The sequence below is a fragment of the Ursus arctos genome, unplaced genomic scaffold (genome assembly GCF_023065955.2).
Source record: "Ursus arctos isolate Adak ecotype North America unplaced genomic scaffold, UrsArc2.0 scaffold_22, whole genome shotgun sequence".
Lineage (NCBI taxonomy): Eukaryota > Metazoa > Chordata > Mammalia > Carnivora > Ursidae > Ursus > Ursus arctos.
The window spans coordinates 7,320,983-7,339,721 of record NW_026622897.1 but is presented as its reverse complement, the minus strand read 5'-3'; the positions used below and the strand labels follow the sequence as shown (position 1 = coordinate 7,339,721).

Genomic DNA, 18,739 nt, shown 5'->3' with positions numbered 1-18,739 from the left:
GGGCTCCCAATGTGCACAGCCACGGCACCCTGCGAAGCGCAGCTCCAGCCCGAGGCCTCGGGGGTGGGAGCCTGGGGGCCGGGGGGGGGGTGCGGGTTGGGGTCGAGGGGACCCCTCTACAGTCCATTGAAAGCGAGACAGAAATCACCGCAGCTCCTCGGTTCGGGCTGAGGTCGCCGCGACTGCGCCGCCGCACGCGCTGCCGCGTCGCCTTCCCCCGCGGGCGCAGCGCGGGCAGGAACGGGGTCGGGTGCGCGTGGGCTGGGCAGAGGGAGAGGCGCGCGTCCGTGCCCTAGAGTCCCCCGTTCGTGACACGGGCCGGTGAGCTCCTGTGGGCTGGGCCTGCCCGGAGTCGCGGGTTGGCAAGGTCAGTCGCTCGCTTATACCCTAGCAGATTTCTGCGAGCAGAGAAAGACGCCCGGCCCCGTGCGCCTCAGTCCGAGGTAGCCGCTGGGAGCGCCGCGGCCCGAGGACGGCGGCCGGGGGCGGGTCCCGGCGCGAGGCGCCCGGCGCGGAGGGGGCGGGCCCGAGGCGGGGCGGGCCGCGGCGCGGACAGGCTCTCGCCGCCGCAATCGCCTGCAGCCTGCGGTGCCGAGCACAGCGGCGGTGCATGGCCCCGACGGGAGGCGCGCCGCCCGCACCCGGAGCCAGGCTCCCTGCCTGAGCGCGGCAGCCGCCTTGGGCCCGCGCCTCCTCGCCCCTCCGGCCGCCGTCCCGCGGACATGACCGCGTAGCCTCCTCCTGGGCTGGGATTTGCGGGAAAGTCTTCTTCATGGAAGCGATGTCCCCCCAGCAGGAGACTCTAGGGGGGCAGCCGGGGCGCTCCTCTTCCCTGACAGGCGTGTCTCGGCTCGCGGGAGGCCCCGGCACCAAGAAGGTGAGGACGTTGAGCGGCGCCCCGTGCCCGCCGCCGCCGCCGCCCCGCTCCCAGCGCGCGCCCTCCGCGCCGCCACCGCCGCGCGCGAGCCGGCCGCCTCGGGATTTAACGCTCTAGGCTCGCGGCCCGCTGCGTGAGTCCCGGGACGTTCCCGCCTTCCCCGCCCTCACGTCGCCGCGGTCTCCCAAGTCACCCCGAGACCCCCGGGCTTCGCGACTAGAGTCGTAATAGCTCTCGGAACGGCCCCCGCAGGCTCCCTCCCCGTCTCCATCCGCCGCGGGACCCGCGGCCGGCCTCCTCCTCCTGTCGGGGCGCGCAGGCGGGCATTGGGGCCTCGCCTTTCCCCGGTCCCCCCTCCCCGAGGGCTCGGCCCCTGGGCGCCCCCGAGGTCCCCCTGGCGCTCACCGCCTGCGGACGGGGTCAGCTCCGAGTCGTCAGGGCCCGCGGCGTCCGCCCGGGCACGGCAACCCGCGCTGAGGAAGGTAGGCGGTTGGGCTGTGGCGCTCAGCCTCTCACCTGGACGTTGAGGCGCGGCCGCTCCGCGGTTTTGTTTTGTTTTTTTTTTTTTTTTTTTTTTGGAGGGGGGGAGGTTCCTGCGCCCAGGGCGGCGCTTCCGCCACGACTCCGGGGTCTCCGAGGTAGTGGTCAGACTCGCAGGTATGCTTGGGATGCTAACGGTCCGCACCGCAGGGGCACGGAGGTTTGGTTCGGCCTCGAACTGGGCTGGGCGGGGCCCGTGGGCTGCGGCGGAGGGTCGCGGGGGCCAGGCACAGGGGCCTTCGCCCTGCGGGGTCCCCTGGCCCCCGGGCGCAGCGGGGCCGCAGAGGGGCGTGGGCGTGGGCCCTGTCAGAGCCGGGAGCGGGAACGCGGGCGACAACTTGTAGTGTTCCGTTCCGGTGCACACGGCCACCGTGCGGCGTGCTGTTGCCGACCCGGCCGGGCTTCTTGGAAAGGGTCCCCTGAGCAAGTGCACGTGGCCGCGAGCCGCTGGCCTCTGCTGCCCCGCTGTTTGCAGACAGGATTTAGGGGTTTCTGACCGTGTCCGCTCCTCCTCCACCCCGAGACCTTCTGCTATGTGGCCCTTTGTTGCCCTGTGTCCTGGTGGTGCCCTTCCAGCTTCTCTGGAAACGAATTGGGATTAGGGGGATCACCGAACTCTTCCCTAAGAAATGTCTGGAGGCACTGCGTTTACATCATTAGAGCCTAGAGGGGCTGCGCGGGCCTTTGGATGGTCTGGACCTCACAGCCTTTCATGACTCTGCACAGCAGGATCTCGGGTTGGCTAGAGGTCAGTTGAGGAGAGGTGAGATGGTGCTCCGAGTATGGAGGGAATGGGCGCTCCCCAGGACCTTGACCATGTAGCAGGGCCACCTAGGAGTACCCCTGAACTTGGTGATGTTTGGGCTGAAGTGCTGGCCAGCCTTTGATGTATTGTGGTGTGTCCTTGTCGCTTTTCCGATTCTGAGGTGAGATGCAGGGATAGCTTGTGTGTGTGTGTGGGGGGGGGGGGGAGAGAGAGAGAGAGAGAGAGAGAGAGGGAATTGATAGAGAGAGAGAGAGAGGGAATTGATTGACCAGGCTAGCGCCACATTCGGGAAGGTGAATGAATGTTCAAAGTAATTGACACAGACTTTAAAGAATTTTTTTATTCTTGTAAAATTAGGGAATTGGGAAAAATCAAAGATTTATATTCCTGGGCAGTTGTCTTCCTTTACTAAGGAAAATTAAGCATACTGGCAGAGGGCATTGGAGTAGCTTGATCATTTATCAAGTACTAGTCCAATAAATGAAAGGTTGCCTTGCATCCTAAGCCATTGTCCTTAAGGTGCTGTCCCTTCATTATACGTAGTAATGGACTGTCACATTACCAGTAGTCTTTCTCTTTCTTTCTTTTCAGAGGAAATAGATTTTGCTCGTTTGGGCATTTTTTAGCTTTTTACTACCTTTGGGGCAAAGATGAGGTTGAAGAACTTATTTCTTTTGCTTTTAATATTTTTTCCATAAAAATATTTTTTCCATTAAAATCTTATTTTAAATATTAGCAGACATGCCTTGATTTCAGATCTCCATATTAGCAATAGAAATTAATCATAATAAAAAATATTTCCAAAGTGTAGTTCATTAAATCATTGCCATTTATACTCTTATGGACTCCAGTCTTCATGTAGCCTAAATACTCAACAAACTGATCTTTATGTTCTATCTTGCCTTCTTGGTGTTTGGTAGCTTTAGTGAGTCATGAGACTTATTTCTTTAAAAGTCTATGTGGTTGTAGTGTTAATTAACAAGGCATGGATCAATGTTGTTTAAATTGCCAGTTACAATCGAAATTATAAAAAAATTAAATAGAAATCCTAGCAAATTAGTAATGGTAAATAGAGTTTTGTATTACTTCTTTTTCTCTATTTCATATATGTATGTGTATTTTGGGTAGTGATGTAAAACATGTTTTTTTTTTCTGAATGGTCTGAATTTTTAAAGGCAAGTTTATTGGCCAGGTCACTATATGGAGTCAGTTCATCTGGCTTTTAGTTCTGATTCTATTACTATCTTGATGATCTTGAGGAAATCACTTGACTTGTTTTAGTTTCCTCATTTGTAAAATGGGAATCAAAGAGATGATGCTGCAGAAAGTGCTTTGAAAAGTGTATAGATGACAATTACATCTATTATCCTATGAAAACAAGGTGATGTTTAATAGAAAAAGCAAAACAGCGGCATCTTTAAAGCTCGCATCCTGAGAGACTGTTAATCCAGTGGTCCTGCCATTCCTAGAATGTAGTTCATATTCCTAGAGATTACTGTTAAGGAGCCCATTTCATACAATGTGGTGGAATTTGTGGAGTGTGATGACCCAGGTTCAAGTCTCCACTGTGTTGGTCCTATCTTTCTGACCTTAACCTTAACCTTCAGTTTCCTATTTATAAAATGAACATAACAATAGTACCTATCTATTCAAGATGGTTGGGAATATATGAAATTGAGTGAATACTATCATATAATAAGCATTCAATAAGTATTAGCTCTTATTGTTTGTAGTTTCTCCCATATTTGTGGTTCATACTGTTGTCCCATTTGCTCAAACTAAAATCTGGGATCATTTTCAACTCCATTTCCTTACTGTACCACAACCATCAGAAAGGCTAGTCAACTATTACTTCAAAACATATCTTGAATTTCTACACTTCATCTCTCCCGCTGCCACTGTAGCCACTCCATCTCTCACTTGTACCTTTACAGAAACTCCCTAACTTTTCTAACACCGTTCTTGCTCTTCCCTGCCCCAGGTTCCACTTAGCAGCACTAGAGTGATCTTTAAAAGTGTAAATTGATCCTATTGCTCACTTGCTTAAAATCCTATAGTGGCTTTTCGTCATATTTAGAATAAAATTCAGACTCCTTTTCTTAGCCTTCTGTATTTCTCTCATCTTATCTACCTTTTCTACCTTGTGTATTCTCCAGCCACATGGGCCTTCTTTTTCACATATCAGATCTTCAAATTCATTCTTATTCTGAGGCCTTGGGTGTTGCTCTTCCCTCTGCTTGTGCCACAAGTCTTTGCAGTGTTGACTCTCTGTTGTTCGGATGTCCGGTCCTCTCAGAGGCCTATCCTGACTATCTATGTGGAAGTTGCCGCCTATACCTATAGAGTCATGCTCTATACCTGTGTTTTATTTTCATGTTAGCATTCATCCTTGCCTATTTTCTTATTTACTTCTTGTTATGTTACCTGTACCCTTCACCAGAGTGTGAAAACCATGAGAACAGGGATCTTATCTGTATTGTTCAAGGCTGCCTCTCCAGTGCTTAGGACAGTACACGTATTAGGTACTCAATAAACACTAGTTGGGTCATACAGCAGTGAACAGGACAGATATAGCCCCTGTGTTCAGAGTGTTTGATTTAGATCAGAATCAGCAAATCTTTTCTTAAAGGGCCAGATAGTAAATAATTTAGGTTTGTAGACCATAAGGTCTCTGTTGCAGCTACCCACTTTGCCATTGTAGCGATAAAGCAGCCATTGACAGTATGTAAATGACTGGGCATAACTGTTCCAGTAAAACTGCATTTAGAAAAACAGGCAGTGGTGGGGCGCCTGGGTGGCACAGTCATTAAGCGTCTGCCTTCGGCTCAGGGCGTGATCCCGGTGTTCTGGGATCGAGCCCCATGTCAGGCTCCTCCACTGGGAGCCTGCTTCTTCCTCTCCCACTCCCCCTGCTTGTGTTCCCTCTCTCGCTGGCTGTCTATCTCTGTCAAATAAATAAATAAAAATCTTTATAAAAAAAAAAGAAAAAGAAAAACAGGCAGTGGGTCCCTGGTGTATAGTTTGCTCACCCCCTGATTTAGAGCATTGCTGTTGATGAGAGCTTTCTGTGCTGATGGGGCTGCTCTTTATCTACAGTGTCCAGTTTGATAGCCACTAGCTACACGTGTCTATTGAGCACTCGACATGTGGCTGGTACAACTGGGGAACAAAAAAAATTTTAGCAGCTTCACTGAGGGATAATTGACATACAGGAAACTGTACATATTTGAAAGTATATGAATCTGTAAGCTTTGGCACATGTATGTACTTGTGAAACCATCACTACAGTGAAGAGAATGAACATATTTATCATCCCCCAAAGTTTATGTCCCTTGCTAATCCCTTGGTTTTTCTCCCCCTTCCTAGGCAACCATTGGTCTGTTTTCTGTCCCTGTAGATTAATTTGCATTTTTAAGAATTATATATAAATGGCGGGCGCCTGGGTGGCTCAGTCATTAAGCGTCTGCCTTCAGCTCAGGGCGTGATCCCAGGGACCTGGGATCGAGCCCCGCATTGGGCTCCCTGCTCGGCTGGGAGCCTGCTTCTCCCACCCCCCCTGCTTGTGTTCCCGCTCTCGCTGCCTGTCTCTCTCTCTGTCAAATAAATAAATAAAATCTTAAAAAAAAAAAAAAAAGAACTATATATAAATGGAATCATACTATGTATTTTTTCTGGCTTCTTTAATTCAATATGATTATATTAGGATTCATCCATGTTTTTGCATATATCAGTAGTTCATACTGATTCCATCATGTAGAGAAGCCACAGTTTGTTTATCCATTCACTTATTAGTGGGTATTCGGGTTGTTTCCAAGTTTTGGCTACTACAAATAAAGCTGCTGTGAACATTCATGTATAAGTCTTTGTATGGACCTATGCTTTCCTTTCTTTTGGGTCAACACTTAGGGGTTGAATGGCTGGATCGTATTTTAGATGTAAGTTTAACTTTTTAAGAAAATGTCAAATTGTTTTCCAAAGTGGTTTTACATTCCCATTAACAGTGTATAAGAGTCTAATTTCTCCACATCTTCACCTACACTTACTATCTTTTTGATTGTAGCCATCTTAGAGGGAATCATAGGGTATTTCACTATGGTTTTGGTTTTCATTTTCCTAATGACTAATGATGTTGAGCATCTTTTTATGTGCTTACTTGTCATCCATGTGTTATGTTTAGTGAAGTTCCTATTCAAATATTTTGCCCAAATTTAGTTGGATTTTTTGTTTTTATATTATTGAGTTTTGTGAGTTATTTATATATTCTGATTCAAGTTCTTTATCGTATATGTGATTTACAAATATTTTCTCCCACAATGTAGCTGGTCATTTTATTCTTTTAACAGTGTTTTTCAAGGAACAGTGTTCTTAATTTTGATGAAATCCAATTTGTCATTTTTTTCTGTAATTTTAGTTAATTATAACTTATTTGAATTTAAATTTGAGTTGCCACATGCGTCTATTGGATACTATACTGGACAGCACAGGTTGAGAGAAAGACAAAAGCGATAATAACAAAAATTAATAAATAGTGATAACTATTATTAAAAAAACAAACATGGATATGGAGCTAGGCCACTCTGGCATTAAGTTTTCAGGGAAGGCCTCTCTTAAGTGAGGCTTTACTCTTTTATGAGTGAAAACAAGATGCCATAAAAAGATTTCAAGAAGTAGGAGCAATTATTCAAAGATCCTGAGGTAGGAAAGAACATGATGTGTTTGAAGAGCCAGTGTGTAGATGCTGTATAAGAAGCTATTCTCTTTATTTTATAGCCACATTTAGTATTTTAACCTGAAGCAGAATTACCTACCTGGTTCATTGACCTTAAATCCACTAGTCAGATGCTTTGACTATTTCCAGATATCAAGGATTTTCTGTCGCTTAGACTCTTCAGAATAATACACAATAAATTTGTAGAGTAATTTCTAAAAATGTGGTTCTAAAAGATAATAGGAGCATATGGATAATGCTCCTAGATAGAATTCTGAATTAATCTTATGGATAATGTGGGGCGCCTGGGTGGCTCAGTCATTAAGCGTATGCCTTCGGCTCAGGGCGTGATCCCGGCGTTGTAGGATCGAGCCCCACATCAGGCTCCTCTGCTGGGAACCTGTTTCTTCCTCTCCCACTTCCCCTGCTTGTGTTACCTCTCTCGCTGGCCGTCTCTATCTCTGTCAAATAAATAAATAAAATCTTTTAAAGAAAAAAAATCTTATGGATAATGTATCCTTGAGGATATACACATTTGGATAGAACAGTTTTTATGAAATGAAATGGAAGCACATATTAGAGTCATTTCGGTTAGGGAACATTTGTGTCATACTTAAGCACTCTGACCCTTTGGTTTTACATACTAATTGAAAACTCCTTGATAGGGAAGAAAGACTTAGAGGCACAGAAAGTCAGTTGGAGCAATAGGATTTTAAAATAGCTCCAACATATTAAAATGTGGCAGCTGTTATTGTACACTTCATTCTGTCTTGTCTTTCTGCATTCTCTGGGTCCACATCTGTTTATAGCAGCTCATGGTAGAACACCCCGAGAGCCAACTTTGGTCATGTGTGTGTCTTCTGCTGGGGTTTGAATGAAACATCTTGGTGAGTAAGCTTCAGTTTTACTCTATAATACTGAGAAAATATTATGCCTGTGGTTAAATCAATATCTTTCTGAATCCTTTTCGTGTGTTATTCACCGAGTGAATTGATAAAATCAGGTACATGAGGTTATTTTGGCTCAGAGGAGTCTGAAATTATCAAAATCTGAAATAGATTAATCAGAAATGGCCTCTGTTATCACTGGTGTGATCTCCAAACTCGTGACTGTACTTTGCTTCTTTGTCTGTAAAATGGTGGTAATAACCCATATCTTGTATATTTCATAAGTTGTTTCTTATGGGTCAAGAGAAGAAAGTATATTCAGCACTTTAAGTTCAGAAGCCAATTAGTATCTTTTACCAGGTGAAAGGAGGTGTAAAGCAATAAAAAGAGTTTTATTTCTTTGAATTTGTTAAAAGAACATTTACATGCAAATGAGTGGATGCTGTCTGTCTCATTCAGCTCAAACTGCCATAACAAAATACCATAAATTAGGTGGTTGAAACATCAGACATTGATTTCTTACAGTTCTGGAGGCTGTGAATTTCTATGATCTGGGTCCCAGCCAGTTGAGGGTTCACTTCTTGGCTTGTAGTTCACCATCTTCTTTCTGTGTCTTCATGGGAGAGGCAGGGAAAGGGGGAGAGAGGAAGAGAGGTGGAGATGGAACTAGATGTCTCTGGTCTGTTCTTATAAGGGCACTAATCTCATCATAGGGACCTCACTTTCATGACCTCATCTAAACCTAATCACCTCCTAAAGACCCCCACCTCCTAATACCATCGCATTGGAAATTAGAGCTTCAACATATGAATTTGAGGGGGGAACATTCAGTCCATAACACTGTCCTTCAAAGTAATCATCCTTGAAGGTCAGAAATATCAAATAAGATAGAAACTTAAGCAGAAAGATAAGAATTTAATGTTTATAATTTATGGGGTAATAAAAGGAAATTTTAAAACCTCTTTAAGTGAATGCCTAACTATATATAATACACATCAATTATATGAAGTAAGTAGTATTAACTTATTTTTGCAGAAGAAGGAACTGAGCCCTGCCAACGCCACTTGTAGTAAGCAGCAAAGCTGGAATTTGAACCAGATCTTCCAACTCTATTTCTTTTTCTAACTAGATTATAGATGCTTTTGTTACTATTTGTAACATAGGATATAGGAGAGAGTAAATTTGAATTCTATACAACCAGCTGAGAAAAGCACATTTGAGAGGTTTTTCTCCTGAGAGGTAATTTCCTTCTTTGGGGAGCAGAATCTCTACTTTCTCCATCTACCATTGAATGTTATGTTCACTGCTGCCATTAGGTAAATGTTAGGTAAATGTCTTAGTCAGGGTTCTCTAGAGAAACAGACCAGTGACAGTCCCGTGATCTGCCATCTCCAAGCTGAAGACCTAAGGATAGTCAGTAGTTCTATTCACCACCATCTTTTCCTGAGGCAAGATGAGATGAGATGTCCCAGCTCAACAGTGAGGAAGGAAAAAAGGGGCAAATTTCTCCTTCCTCCATTCTTAATTCTGTGAAGGCCCGCACGAGATTGACTGATGCCCACCCACTTTGGGGAGGGCTATCTGTCTTATTAAATCCGGTGATACAATATAAATGGTAGTCTCATCCAGAAAAACCTCATAGACACACCTAGAAATGTTTAATCTGGGCACCCTGTGGAGAGTCAAAATAAAATTGATCATCACAGTAAATGTTAACTAATAGTGAAAATAAATGATACAATCATTAGTCTGATTACCTTGGAAATGTGTGATTTTTATGCTTCGGTCTCTGTCATTTTTGGAAGTTTTATATAAGGCAATCATCGTACTTCTGGAGTTCCTTAGCCAGGTCTGCTTTCCAGGCTGATATCTCAGTCATTTGCTGTTGGAAAGCTTGGCATATTCCCCAAACTTACAGAACTGTATTTCAAACTTAAGGGTGGGTGCACTGAATTCTATGCCTCTGTGGACAGTCATGTGTTTGGCACACCCAGTTGAAACTCTCTCAGTTCAGAAAACTTTATGTCATGATCTTGAGCATAGGAAAAAACTCTTGCTTCCATAGTTATTTTTACCTACAATGTGAACATAGTCCTGCGGTTTTTTTTTTTAAAGATTTTATTTACTTATTTGACAGAGAGACAGCCAGTGAGAGAGGGAACACAAGCAGGGGGAGTGGGAGAGGAAGAAGCAGGCTCCTAGCGGAGGAGCCCGATGTGGGACTTGATCCCAGAACCCCGGGATCACGCCCTGAGCCAAAGGCAGACGCTTAACGACTGCGCCACCCAGGCACCCCTGCATTTTAACATGGCAAAAGAAAAACTAATTTTTTGTGACTCCAACATTCATATGTTAGAACAGAATAAATTGTATTTTTTATAAAACAAAACTTAGGGATAATCTTATTTTTACACATTTGTGTAAAAAGTAATTATCAATTTAAAGTAAAATAGTTAAAACAGAGAATTGCAACTTAGAGACTGAAAATTCCCAAGTCACAGATACTAAATAGTGCAGTTGTTGCTCTTGGTTGCCAAGTGAAGATGGCAGTGAAGCAATCTGTCACTCTCTGTGATTCACCATTGTCCCAGGCTATGACTCAGGGAAAGGACTGCAGGACAAAAGTGGACAGTGTTCAGAAGGTAGTTCCCTACCCCCCAGCCTCCCCCCCGTGTTCAGTAGACGGGGATAGGTGACACAACTTGATGGCACCTACAGAAAAGGAGACTTCAGTAATTGAGGTGTCTGAATCCTTTCAAAGTTCTCATCTCACCATCCAGGACTTGGTGGCTGTTCTTTCCAAAGTAAAGACATCTTTAGAACCACATAACAACTTAACAAAAATATGTGATTATGAAGCTTGCCTTCCTAGGAGTTATCAGTAGTTGAAAATATACTAGATTTCAATTTAAATTGCCACTAATACAGGTTGTAAACTATAAAATATCACAGAAATAAATGGGTATATAACTAACACCAAGGTTATATATGCTTTGTATACACACTTAAACGTACATACACTTGTGTGCATAGTGCTTTGAAGAAATGTATCTACATTTTGTTACTGTGATTTATTCGAGTTTCATGACTCATACCTTTCTCATCCCCAGAGCATTTGACAGAAACCTCTGATACGGACTCGGTGTGCCCGCTCTGCAAACTCATGTTGAAGTACTAATCCCCCTGGGTTAGATGAGGTCATGAGGGCAGAATCCCCGTGATAGGATTAGTGCCCTTATAAGAGACCAGAGAGCTTGTTCTCTGTCTTGTCTCTGTCCCCCATGTGAGGAGGATACAGCTTTAAGGCAGCTATCTACAAGAGAATGAGGGTCTCACCAAGAACTGAATCTGCAGGCACCTTGACTTTGGACTTCCCAGCCTCCAAGACTATGAAAAATAGATGCTTGTTGTTTAGACCATCCAGTCTGTTATTCTGTTGTGGTAGCCTGAGCATATTACCTCTGCAAGAATTTTTCCTCAAGGGGAAAGTTTTCTTTCCCATTCTTTGTGTTGGTTTCCCAAGTGTTGTAGATCGCAGGGACTCTGAAGGTTGTGGTTTGTGCAGAAAGCCTGTGGGCTGGATGCTCAGTTTGGTATTGGCAATTGCAGTGGTTTTCTAAAGCAGCCTTGGACGGGGGTGAGGGTTAGCCTTTGTTTACGTACGGAGGACTTAGCTACATACAGTGTGGGAGGCTGGAAAGGGAGCAGAGGAAACTGCCTTCTGTCAGCCACCAATAATGGGGATTACAGGCAACAGCCCAGTTTATTTTATAATTTTGTTTCAGTCTGATTTTCTTTATCTAGGACAAATTTAGATTAGAAACATCCGAACAACAGCAGAAATAGTCCTATCAGCACTGTGTGTCAGTGCTGTGCTGAGCAGCCCTGACCTCATTTTGACAGACAGCTGTCACATGGCACAACTGAAAGGTAAAACCTATTTCTGGATGTTTGGTCACTTGTGTGTGGACTCTGAAAATGGAATGTATGTGTGCCCACATCAGCTCACATTTCAAAGATGTGGAAAACCCAGCTGCTCTGTGGCCTTTTGCTTTCCTTGTTTACCTGGGTCCTAATTTACATCTAGGAGAGAATCTGTATTCCCACTTCTACCCCTGCATTTACCCTCTTGAACCTCAGCTTTGGCAGTAGTCTTTGCTAGGTTAGACTACATCTGAATCTGGATAGACCTAGGCCTGTTTTCCATTTTCATTTTATACATTCTGTTTTTTTACCATTATGGTTTCTGGATCTGATGACCACACCCTTTCCCTCTGCATGAGGAAAGTGAGAGGTTGCTGTAAGGCAGAGCTTCCCAACCGTCACAGATGTGTCTGCTACAATCAGCCCCTCAGCTGCTAGGCAGGTAGATGGCTATGAGGGCAGCCAGAGAGCCTCATCGTTTATCATAGCGTGCTGTGGATGTGTAAATCATATCACCCTGTATGGCCATGATGTGAGAAATGTGAAGCCCCGCCATGTGAAGGATTATTAGGGAGAGGGCATTGGTGTTTGACCCTGTCTACTCCAGGGTGCTACTAAAAAGGAATAGTGACCAGAGGTTGAAACTGGTGACTTTACCAAAGAAGAAAGTCCAGCCAACTTCAAGGCCCACAGTGATACTCCGGAAGCCTGCATGGGTCTGGTGGAGGCAGAGGAACAAAGCATAATGTATAAGGGGAATTTTGCTATCCTCGTATTTATTTACATACAGTACTCATGCGTTCTAAAGTATCACTCTATGTTACACTATTGCAGTGTTTTCCACATCAGAGGACTTTTCGCATATAATCTTACTGTATTCTTTGTGGTAGGTTGGATGATTATGTCATTTTTCAGAGAGGACTCAGAAGTTAAGTGCTGGAACCAGGGTGCAGAATTTAGGTCCATTGTCTCCTAGCCCATTGCCCATTCTCTTACGTTACATAGATTCTCGTGTTTATTGTTTTATTTCAAAGTGGTTGTCTCATAGAAAGAGGAAAGACAGCTAAAAATATTTCTTTCTTAATCTCAGAAAAGAACTATCCTTCTACAAAGGTCTCCTGTGATGACATAAGTTTTAATTAAATACTCAAAGTGACTCTGGATGGAGTGATTGTGAGTAAATAGAGGATCACACACATCACAGACCAAAGTGACAATAGTGAGAAGCTTCAGCTCACCCGGTGGTCAAAACCTGGTTGTGATAATAGGACCTAGAAGCAAGGTGCAAGTTCAAAAATTTTCTTGTTTCCTCGCAGAGCCAGTGTCGCTGAGGTATGTCTCCACAAATTAAATACTGCAGGTGTGTCAGGAAGACAAGAAAGAAACAGTTTATTGATTACAAAATTGTATAGACTAGCCACAAAAGGATTAATGATCAAATTTGAATAAGCTAATTTGTAAATCTGATTAATTTTTTTCTAGCCTCGAAACTTGAATTCTTTAAAAGCTTTCCTCAAAGCCCTTATGTTAGTGTGTGTGCTGCCGAAGCAAGCACTCAGAGTTCTCGTTTTTAATGGTATGCTAATTTTAAATGTTTGGAAGTGACTTCAGCGCAGTTGACTTAAATTCACCTGAAATGCTTAGATGTTTTTCTTCATAAAGTGACTGTAACAGAAGAAAGGATGAAAAGTTGCAATTCACCTGACTTAAATCATTCATCTTGTTCCTTTTTTTTGATAGGCATTCTTTTCCTATAATCTCTGTGAGAATTAAGAATGACCAGATTCAGAATGATTTAGAGGTTCCGAAAATAGTACTGTATCTCTTGGTTGATATGAAGTTAAACTTCTAATGAGAGACTACCTACAGATTTTTATGTAAACAGTGTTTTCTGAGTTGTTGAAAATAAAAGACCAAAGATTTTTTTCTTCAGTTACCTGTTTACAGTTTCATTTTCCTACATAGGCACACTTGTATCGCCACCTTAAACTCTCAAGATATGGGCAGTGTTAATTCACTGACTTAATATACTGCTACTAAAAATTTACTGTGTGAAAATGGTAAGGCTAGGGCACTGGAGTGGTGGGGGAGGGTCAGTGGGTATATTCCTCAGATCTCTGAGAAATTCAAATGGAGAGCCACTCAAATATTTTGTACAAAAACATGTTGGACAGAAAGCAAATAATTTTCATTTTCTCGTATTGTACTACAGATGATTATTATACAAATAAAGAAAATTATGGCTCTTGGCTATGAGCCAGTTTGCTGGGATAGAACCCAGTGGCTTAGTAGTTTGGTAGTTAGCTCTTTGTTTTTCTTTTTCACAGCTTTATTGAGATATAATTGACATGCTATCGTATATTCAGAGAATTGTGCATCTGTTGTCGCAGTCAATTTCAGAACATTTTCATTACCCCAAAAAGAAACACCACACCCCTTTATCATTATGTCCCAATTGCCTTATCTCGCCAAACTCTGGACAAACACTAATCTACTTTAAGCTTCTATAGATTTGTTTATTCTGGATTTTTCATGTAAATGGGATCATATAATATGCGGTCCTTTGGGACTGACTTCTTTTAATTAGTATAGTGTTTTCAAGATTCATCCATATTGTTACACATGTCAGTGTGTCTTTTATTACAAAGTAATATTCCATTATGTGGATATACCACAGCATGTTTATTCATTCATCAGTTGATGGACATTGGTGTTGTTTTCCACTCTTTAACTATTATAAATAATCCTGCTGTGAACATTCACATGCATGTTTTTGTATGGACACATTTTCATTTTTCTTGTTTATGTACCTGGGAGGAAATGCAAGATCCTGTGTAACTCTGTGTTAAGCCATTTGCAGAACTTCTGAACTAGGTCCCAAAGTGACAGCACCATTTTATCTTCCCACTAGCAGTTTATGAGAGTTCAGTCTATCCATGTCTTCGCTGGCACTTTTTACGTCTTTTTTATTATAGCCATTCTGATGAGTATAAGGTGATATGTCATGGTTTTGATTTGCATTTCCCTGATGGCTAATGATGTTAAGCATCTTCTCTTGTGCTTATTGGCCTTTGGTATATCTTCTTTAGAGAACTGTCCATTCAGATTCTTTGCCCATTTTAAAATTGGCTTATTTATCTTTATTTAATTGTGCCAATTCAATAACAATTCTTTATATACAAATCCTTTATCAAATATATGATTTGTAAGAATTTTCTTCCATTCTGTGGGTTTTCTTTTTACTTTCTTATTAGTGCCCTTTGAAGCATAGAAGTTTTTAATCTTAACAGTGTCCAATTTATCTATTCTTTTCCTTTTGTTGCTTGTGCTTTTGGTATCACATCTAAGAAACCATTGCCTAACCCAAGGTCACAAATATTCTGCCTATGTTTTTTTCTAAGTTTTTTTTTTTTTTTAATAATTTCAGCTCTTACTTTTAGATCTTTGTTTCATCCTTAGTTAAACTTTATATATGGTGTGAGATAGGAGTCCAACTTAATTCTTTTGCATGTTTATGTCCAGGTGTCCCTGCACCTTTTGTTGGCAGGTAATTAACTTTAATCATCAGATGTTTACCCTGTAGTTCAAAGTAGTAAATGTCAGCACTGTGTTAGAAGATGTAGTTTGCAGTATACAAGGATGACTCTTCACCATCCAGTTCCACAGCAATGCTTACATTTCCTTAATGACAGCATTCCAGCAGAGCCCCTTAAAGGTTTGTTTGTTTTCTTGTGTGTGTGTATGGGGATAGTGATACAGGTATGGAGGATAGTGGATTTTAAAATTCACCTAAAGCCTTCACTTATTGAGTATATAGTTTGTGCCAGGCGTTGTACTAGGCTTTGGGAATACAAAGAGAGGCCTACTACTGAGCAAAATTCCAGTAAATAATTGTCGAAGGACTGGAGAAAGCTGGAAAGAAGTTACAGTCCCTGCTCTCTAGAAAGGTGCAGAAAGATAAATAATATAATACGAAATGCCATAACCGAGTCATAATATGAGAAGCAAGATAGTAACACAGGGAATTGAACATACAATGAATACAACTGATTAAAAAAGAGTCAAAGTGGAAAGCAACTTGCAGATTAGCTGGAAATATTGCTGCAATTTTGCTATTATTGAAATATTTTTAAAAAAGGAATTATAGGTATTTGGTTATTTTCAATTATGACCTCTATTTTACTTTTTAGCGGAATAGGTCTTTGCCCTTATTACCAAATATAACTGCAGAAGAGACAGCTTAGAAAATCAAAGATCTAATGACTTTCTTCTGTTCATGTTACACTTCCCTGATAAATTGCTGTTAGTAAAAACACAGATGTTTTTAGAATGTAATCACCTTTATTTCCTTTTACAACTTCTTCCAAGGTCCTCTTTATCTTTCCCAGTTGGAAGCGGAGGGGTAAATAAATGCTACTTCAGGTTTGTCTTTTAGCTCATATAAAATTCCTTTTTAGTTTTTTGGGCCCTTGAAGACTAGGTAAGTGGTACAATATCAAGAAAATCATTCCCAAAAGGTTAATGCAATTAATTGTTTAACCTAATATGTAGTTGTCAATTTAGAAAAAAAAACTGAGCCTGGGTGGCTCAGTCAGTTAAGCATCGTGCTCTTGATTTTGGCCCAGATCATGATCTCAGGGTTGTGAGATCGAGCCCTGCATCGGGCTCTGCATTGAGCATGGAGCCTGCTTGAGGTTCTCTCTCTCTCCCTCTCCCTCTGCCCCTCCCTCAGCTCTTTCTCCCCCCGACCTCCTTCTCTTAAAAAAAAAAAAAAAGAAAAGAAAAAAAACAGATTACCTCTTTACAAATACTCAGTTTCAGAATGGCATCCAGTATTTGTGAGGTCATCTAGATATGAACATCAAGCATGTGGGCATTCTGAAAAATCATACTGTACATTGTGATTTTTAAGCTAACAACGACAAAAAGCATTGTTTTAAACCTACCCTCTGTTTTCTGTGAGGCGAAGAATCAGTTTTTACTGTCATTGAACAACTGAAATTTGTTGGTGCTTGTATAGGCATAGCCTCAACCTGCCCCGACAAGCTTACACAGTAATCTATTTGTAGAGGAATCAATAGTCTCTATCTCCATGTATTATATTTCACACAGTTGTTATAAACGAAAAAGAAAATCCAAGTCTATTGCCTGAGAACAGATTCTTTGATAGATAAGTGAATTTGTTTTGAAGTCATCATTGCCCCTTTGTTTTGTATTCTTTTGAACAAAAGAAAGAGATCTGTGTATTTTTAATGAATTGATACCTAAATCTATTTATTAAGCTCCTATTAGCCATCGTAACATTTTTTTTTTTTTTAGAGAGAGAGAGAGAGCTGGAGGGAGGAGTGGAAGCAGGGGGAGGGGCAGAGAAAGAATCTTAAGCAGGCTCCACAGCTAGCACCGAGCCCAACACAGGGCTCAGTCTCACGACCCTGAGATCATGACCTGAGCTGAAATCAAGAGTACAACGCTTAACTGACTGAGCCACCCATGTGCCTCTAAGACTTGTAATTATATACAAGAGGAATGAATCCTGTGAATCTTAAATTGGCACATATAATGTTTAGTTCCTTATATCCAGGGTAAATCTTTGGTGGACATTTAACATGAGAATATAAGAAATAGAAGGGATCTAAGAGACTGTACAGTCCAAATTTTCTGATTTTCTAGATTAGGAAATGAAAGCCCAGAGAAGTGACTAAATTGCCTTGGGTTACATATCTCATTAGTGCTGAGTCTTACTACAAACAGTAGGATCTCAAATAAAAATAATATTCTTCCTATAGTTTGATTACATTCTGTTGCTTATGAATCCATTAGATGAAGTAAATACACTCTGCATTTGACTCCTTATACATCTGACAATTTTGTAACTAAGGAAACATGGGCTAATTAGTGTGGATATGGACCTCTGTGTTAGGTCTTCATGAGAAACTCCTATTTTAAAAACACTTTTACAGAAGAAAATTGGTCATCTTTATTTGAGTATTCATTCTCATCTTTAACAGCCATCACTCTCAGGAAGATTTCTTTATGTCAGAAGGTTTCAAATTTGGAGTCCATGAATCCCTGAGAAATCCATGTTATGCAGGTCTCTGAACCCTTTGAAATTATGTGTACAATGCAATTCACAGCTTTTTAAAATTTTTCAGAGAACCATACCCAAGATCAATCTGCTTTCTCAGTCTATGGTTTAGCAGCATTTCTTTTTATGTTCTCTTCTTTGGAAGACACTTTCTATCCTCCATATGATGACTCTGCATTAATTTCGAGATTATTTCTCCTTCCACATGAAGAACTTCAGATCATTTTAGCTTTTCTCACAGACTCTTCTTCCCCCAGCATTTTAAGTTCTTTTATGGCTGTCTTTTGAACATTTCTAAATTCTTTGTAAACCTGAAGGGCAAGGAGCTCAGAATTAGAAATTCCATATGAATGAAGATTCAGTTAGGAGTTTGGGTCTGCTGACCGTGGTGTCAGAGGGTTAGGGGCCGCAGAGGCAAGGCTGCTGAGATAGATCCAGGAATGTGGTTCCACTAAGGTAGACTAGGCGCACCCTAGTCTAGCTCAAAACTGAGGCTAAGGAGCTCAGGTAAAGCTTAAAGGATTGGGCACATTTCAGAGTTCAAAGCACAGTAAATAGATGTTGAAAAAAGGGAATCAGAGGATTGGGGGGTAGGAATCTAGCCCAGATCCGAAGGTGAAACAGAACCCTCAGAAAATGTGCATGTGAACAAACTGCCACCTTTCTTAGTAAAATCAACCAGTCTTTTAGTATTGAGACTCTTCACATGGGGACAGGCCACTGGGCCTTACAATACAAATACTTGTCTCCCAGATTTTCCTTCTCCCTGCCACCTCTGCGGTCACACCAGCCTCAGAATGGTGGATTCAGGAGACTTGTGTTCCCGAGAAGTGTGAGTAATGGCAACAGTGAGATGGGGCTGACAAGCTGTAAGATATCACATAGGTTATCAAAATCACAGACTTTTCTGGGAATCTGATGAAAACTGTGGGCTTTCTCTCCAGAAGCAAGG

The 18,739-nt window shown here is 42.2% G+C and overlaps 1 protein-coding gene across 2 annotated transcripts in view; it reads left to right on the top strand.

Annotated features, from left to right (window-relative positions):
* The first annotated feature begins 559 nt into the window (after positions 1-559).
* ARHGAP20 (Rho GTPase activating protein 20) overlaps positions 560-18,739 on the top strand; it is a 133,311-nt gene continuing 115,131 nt past the window's right edge. The window contains exon 1 of one of the 2 annotated variants that reach the window (XM_026505797.4): positions 560-877. In XM_026505797.4, the coding sequence (XP_026361582.1) occupies positions 773-877 (105 nt within the window). In that variant the 5' untranslated portion in view covers positions 560-772. Of the gene's footprint in view, positions 878-1,000; positions 1,360-18,739 lie in introns of those variants that run through there. The other variant, XM_057316697.1, reaches the window with a different exon arrangement.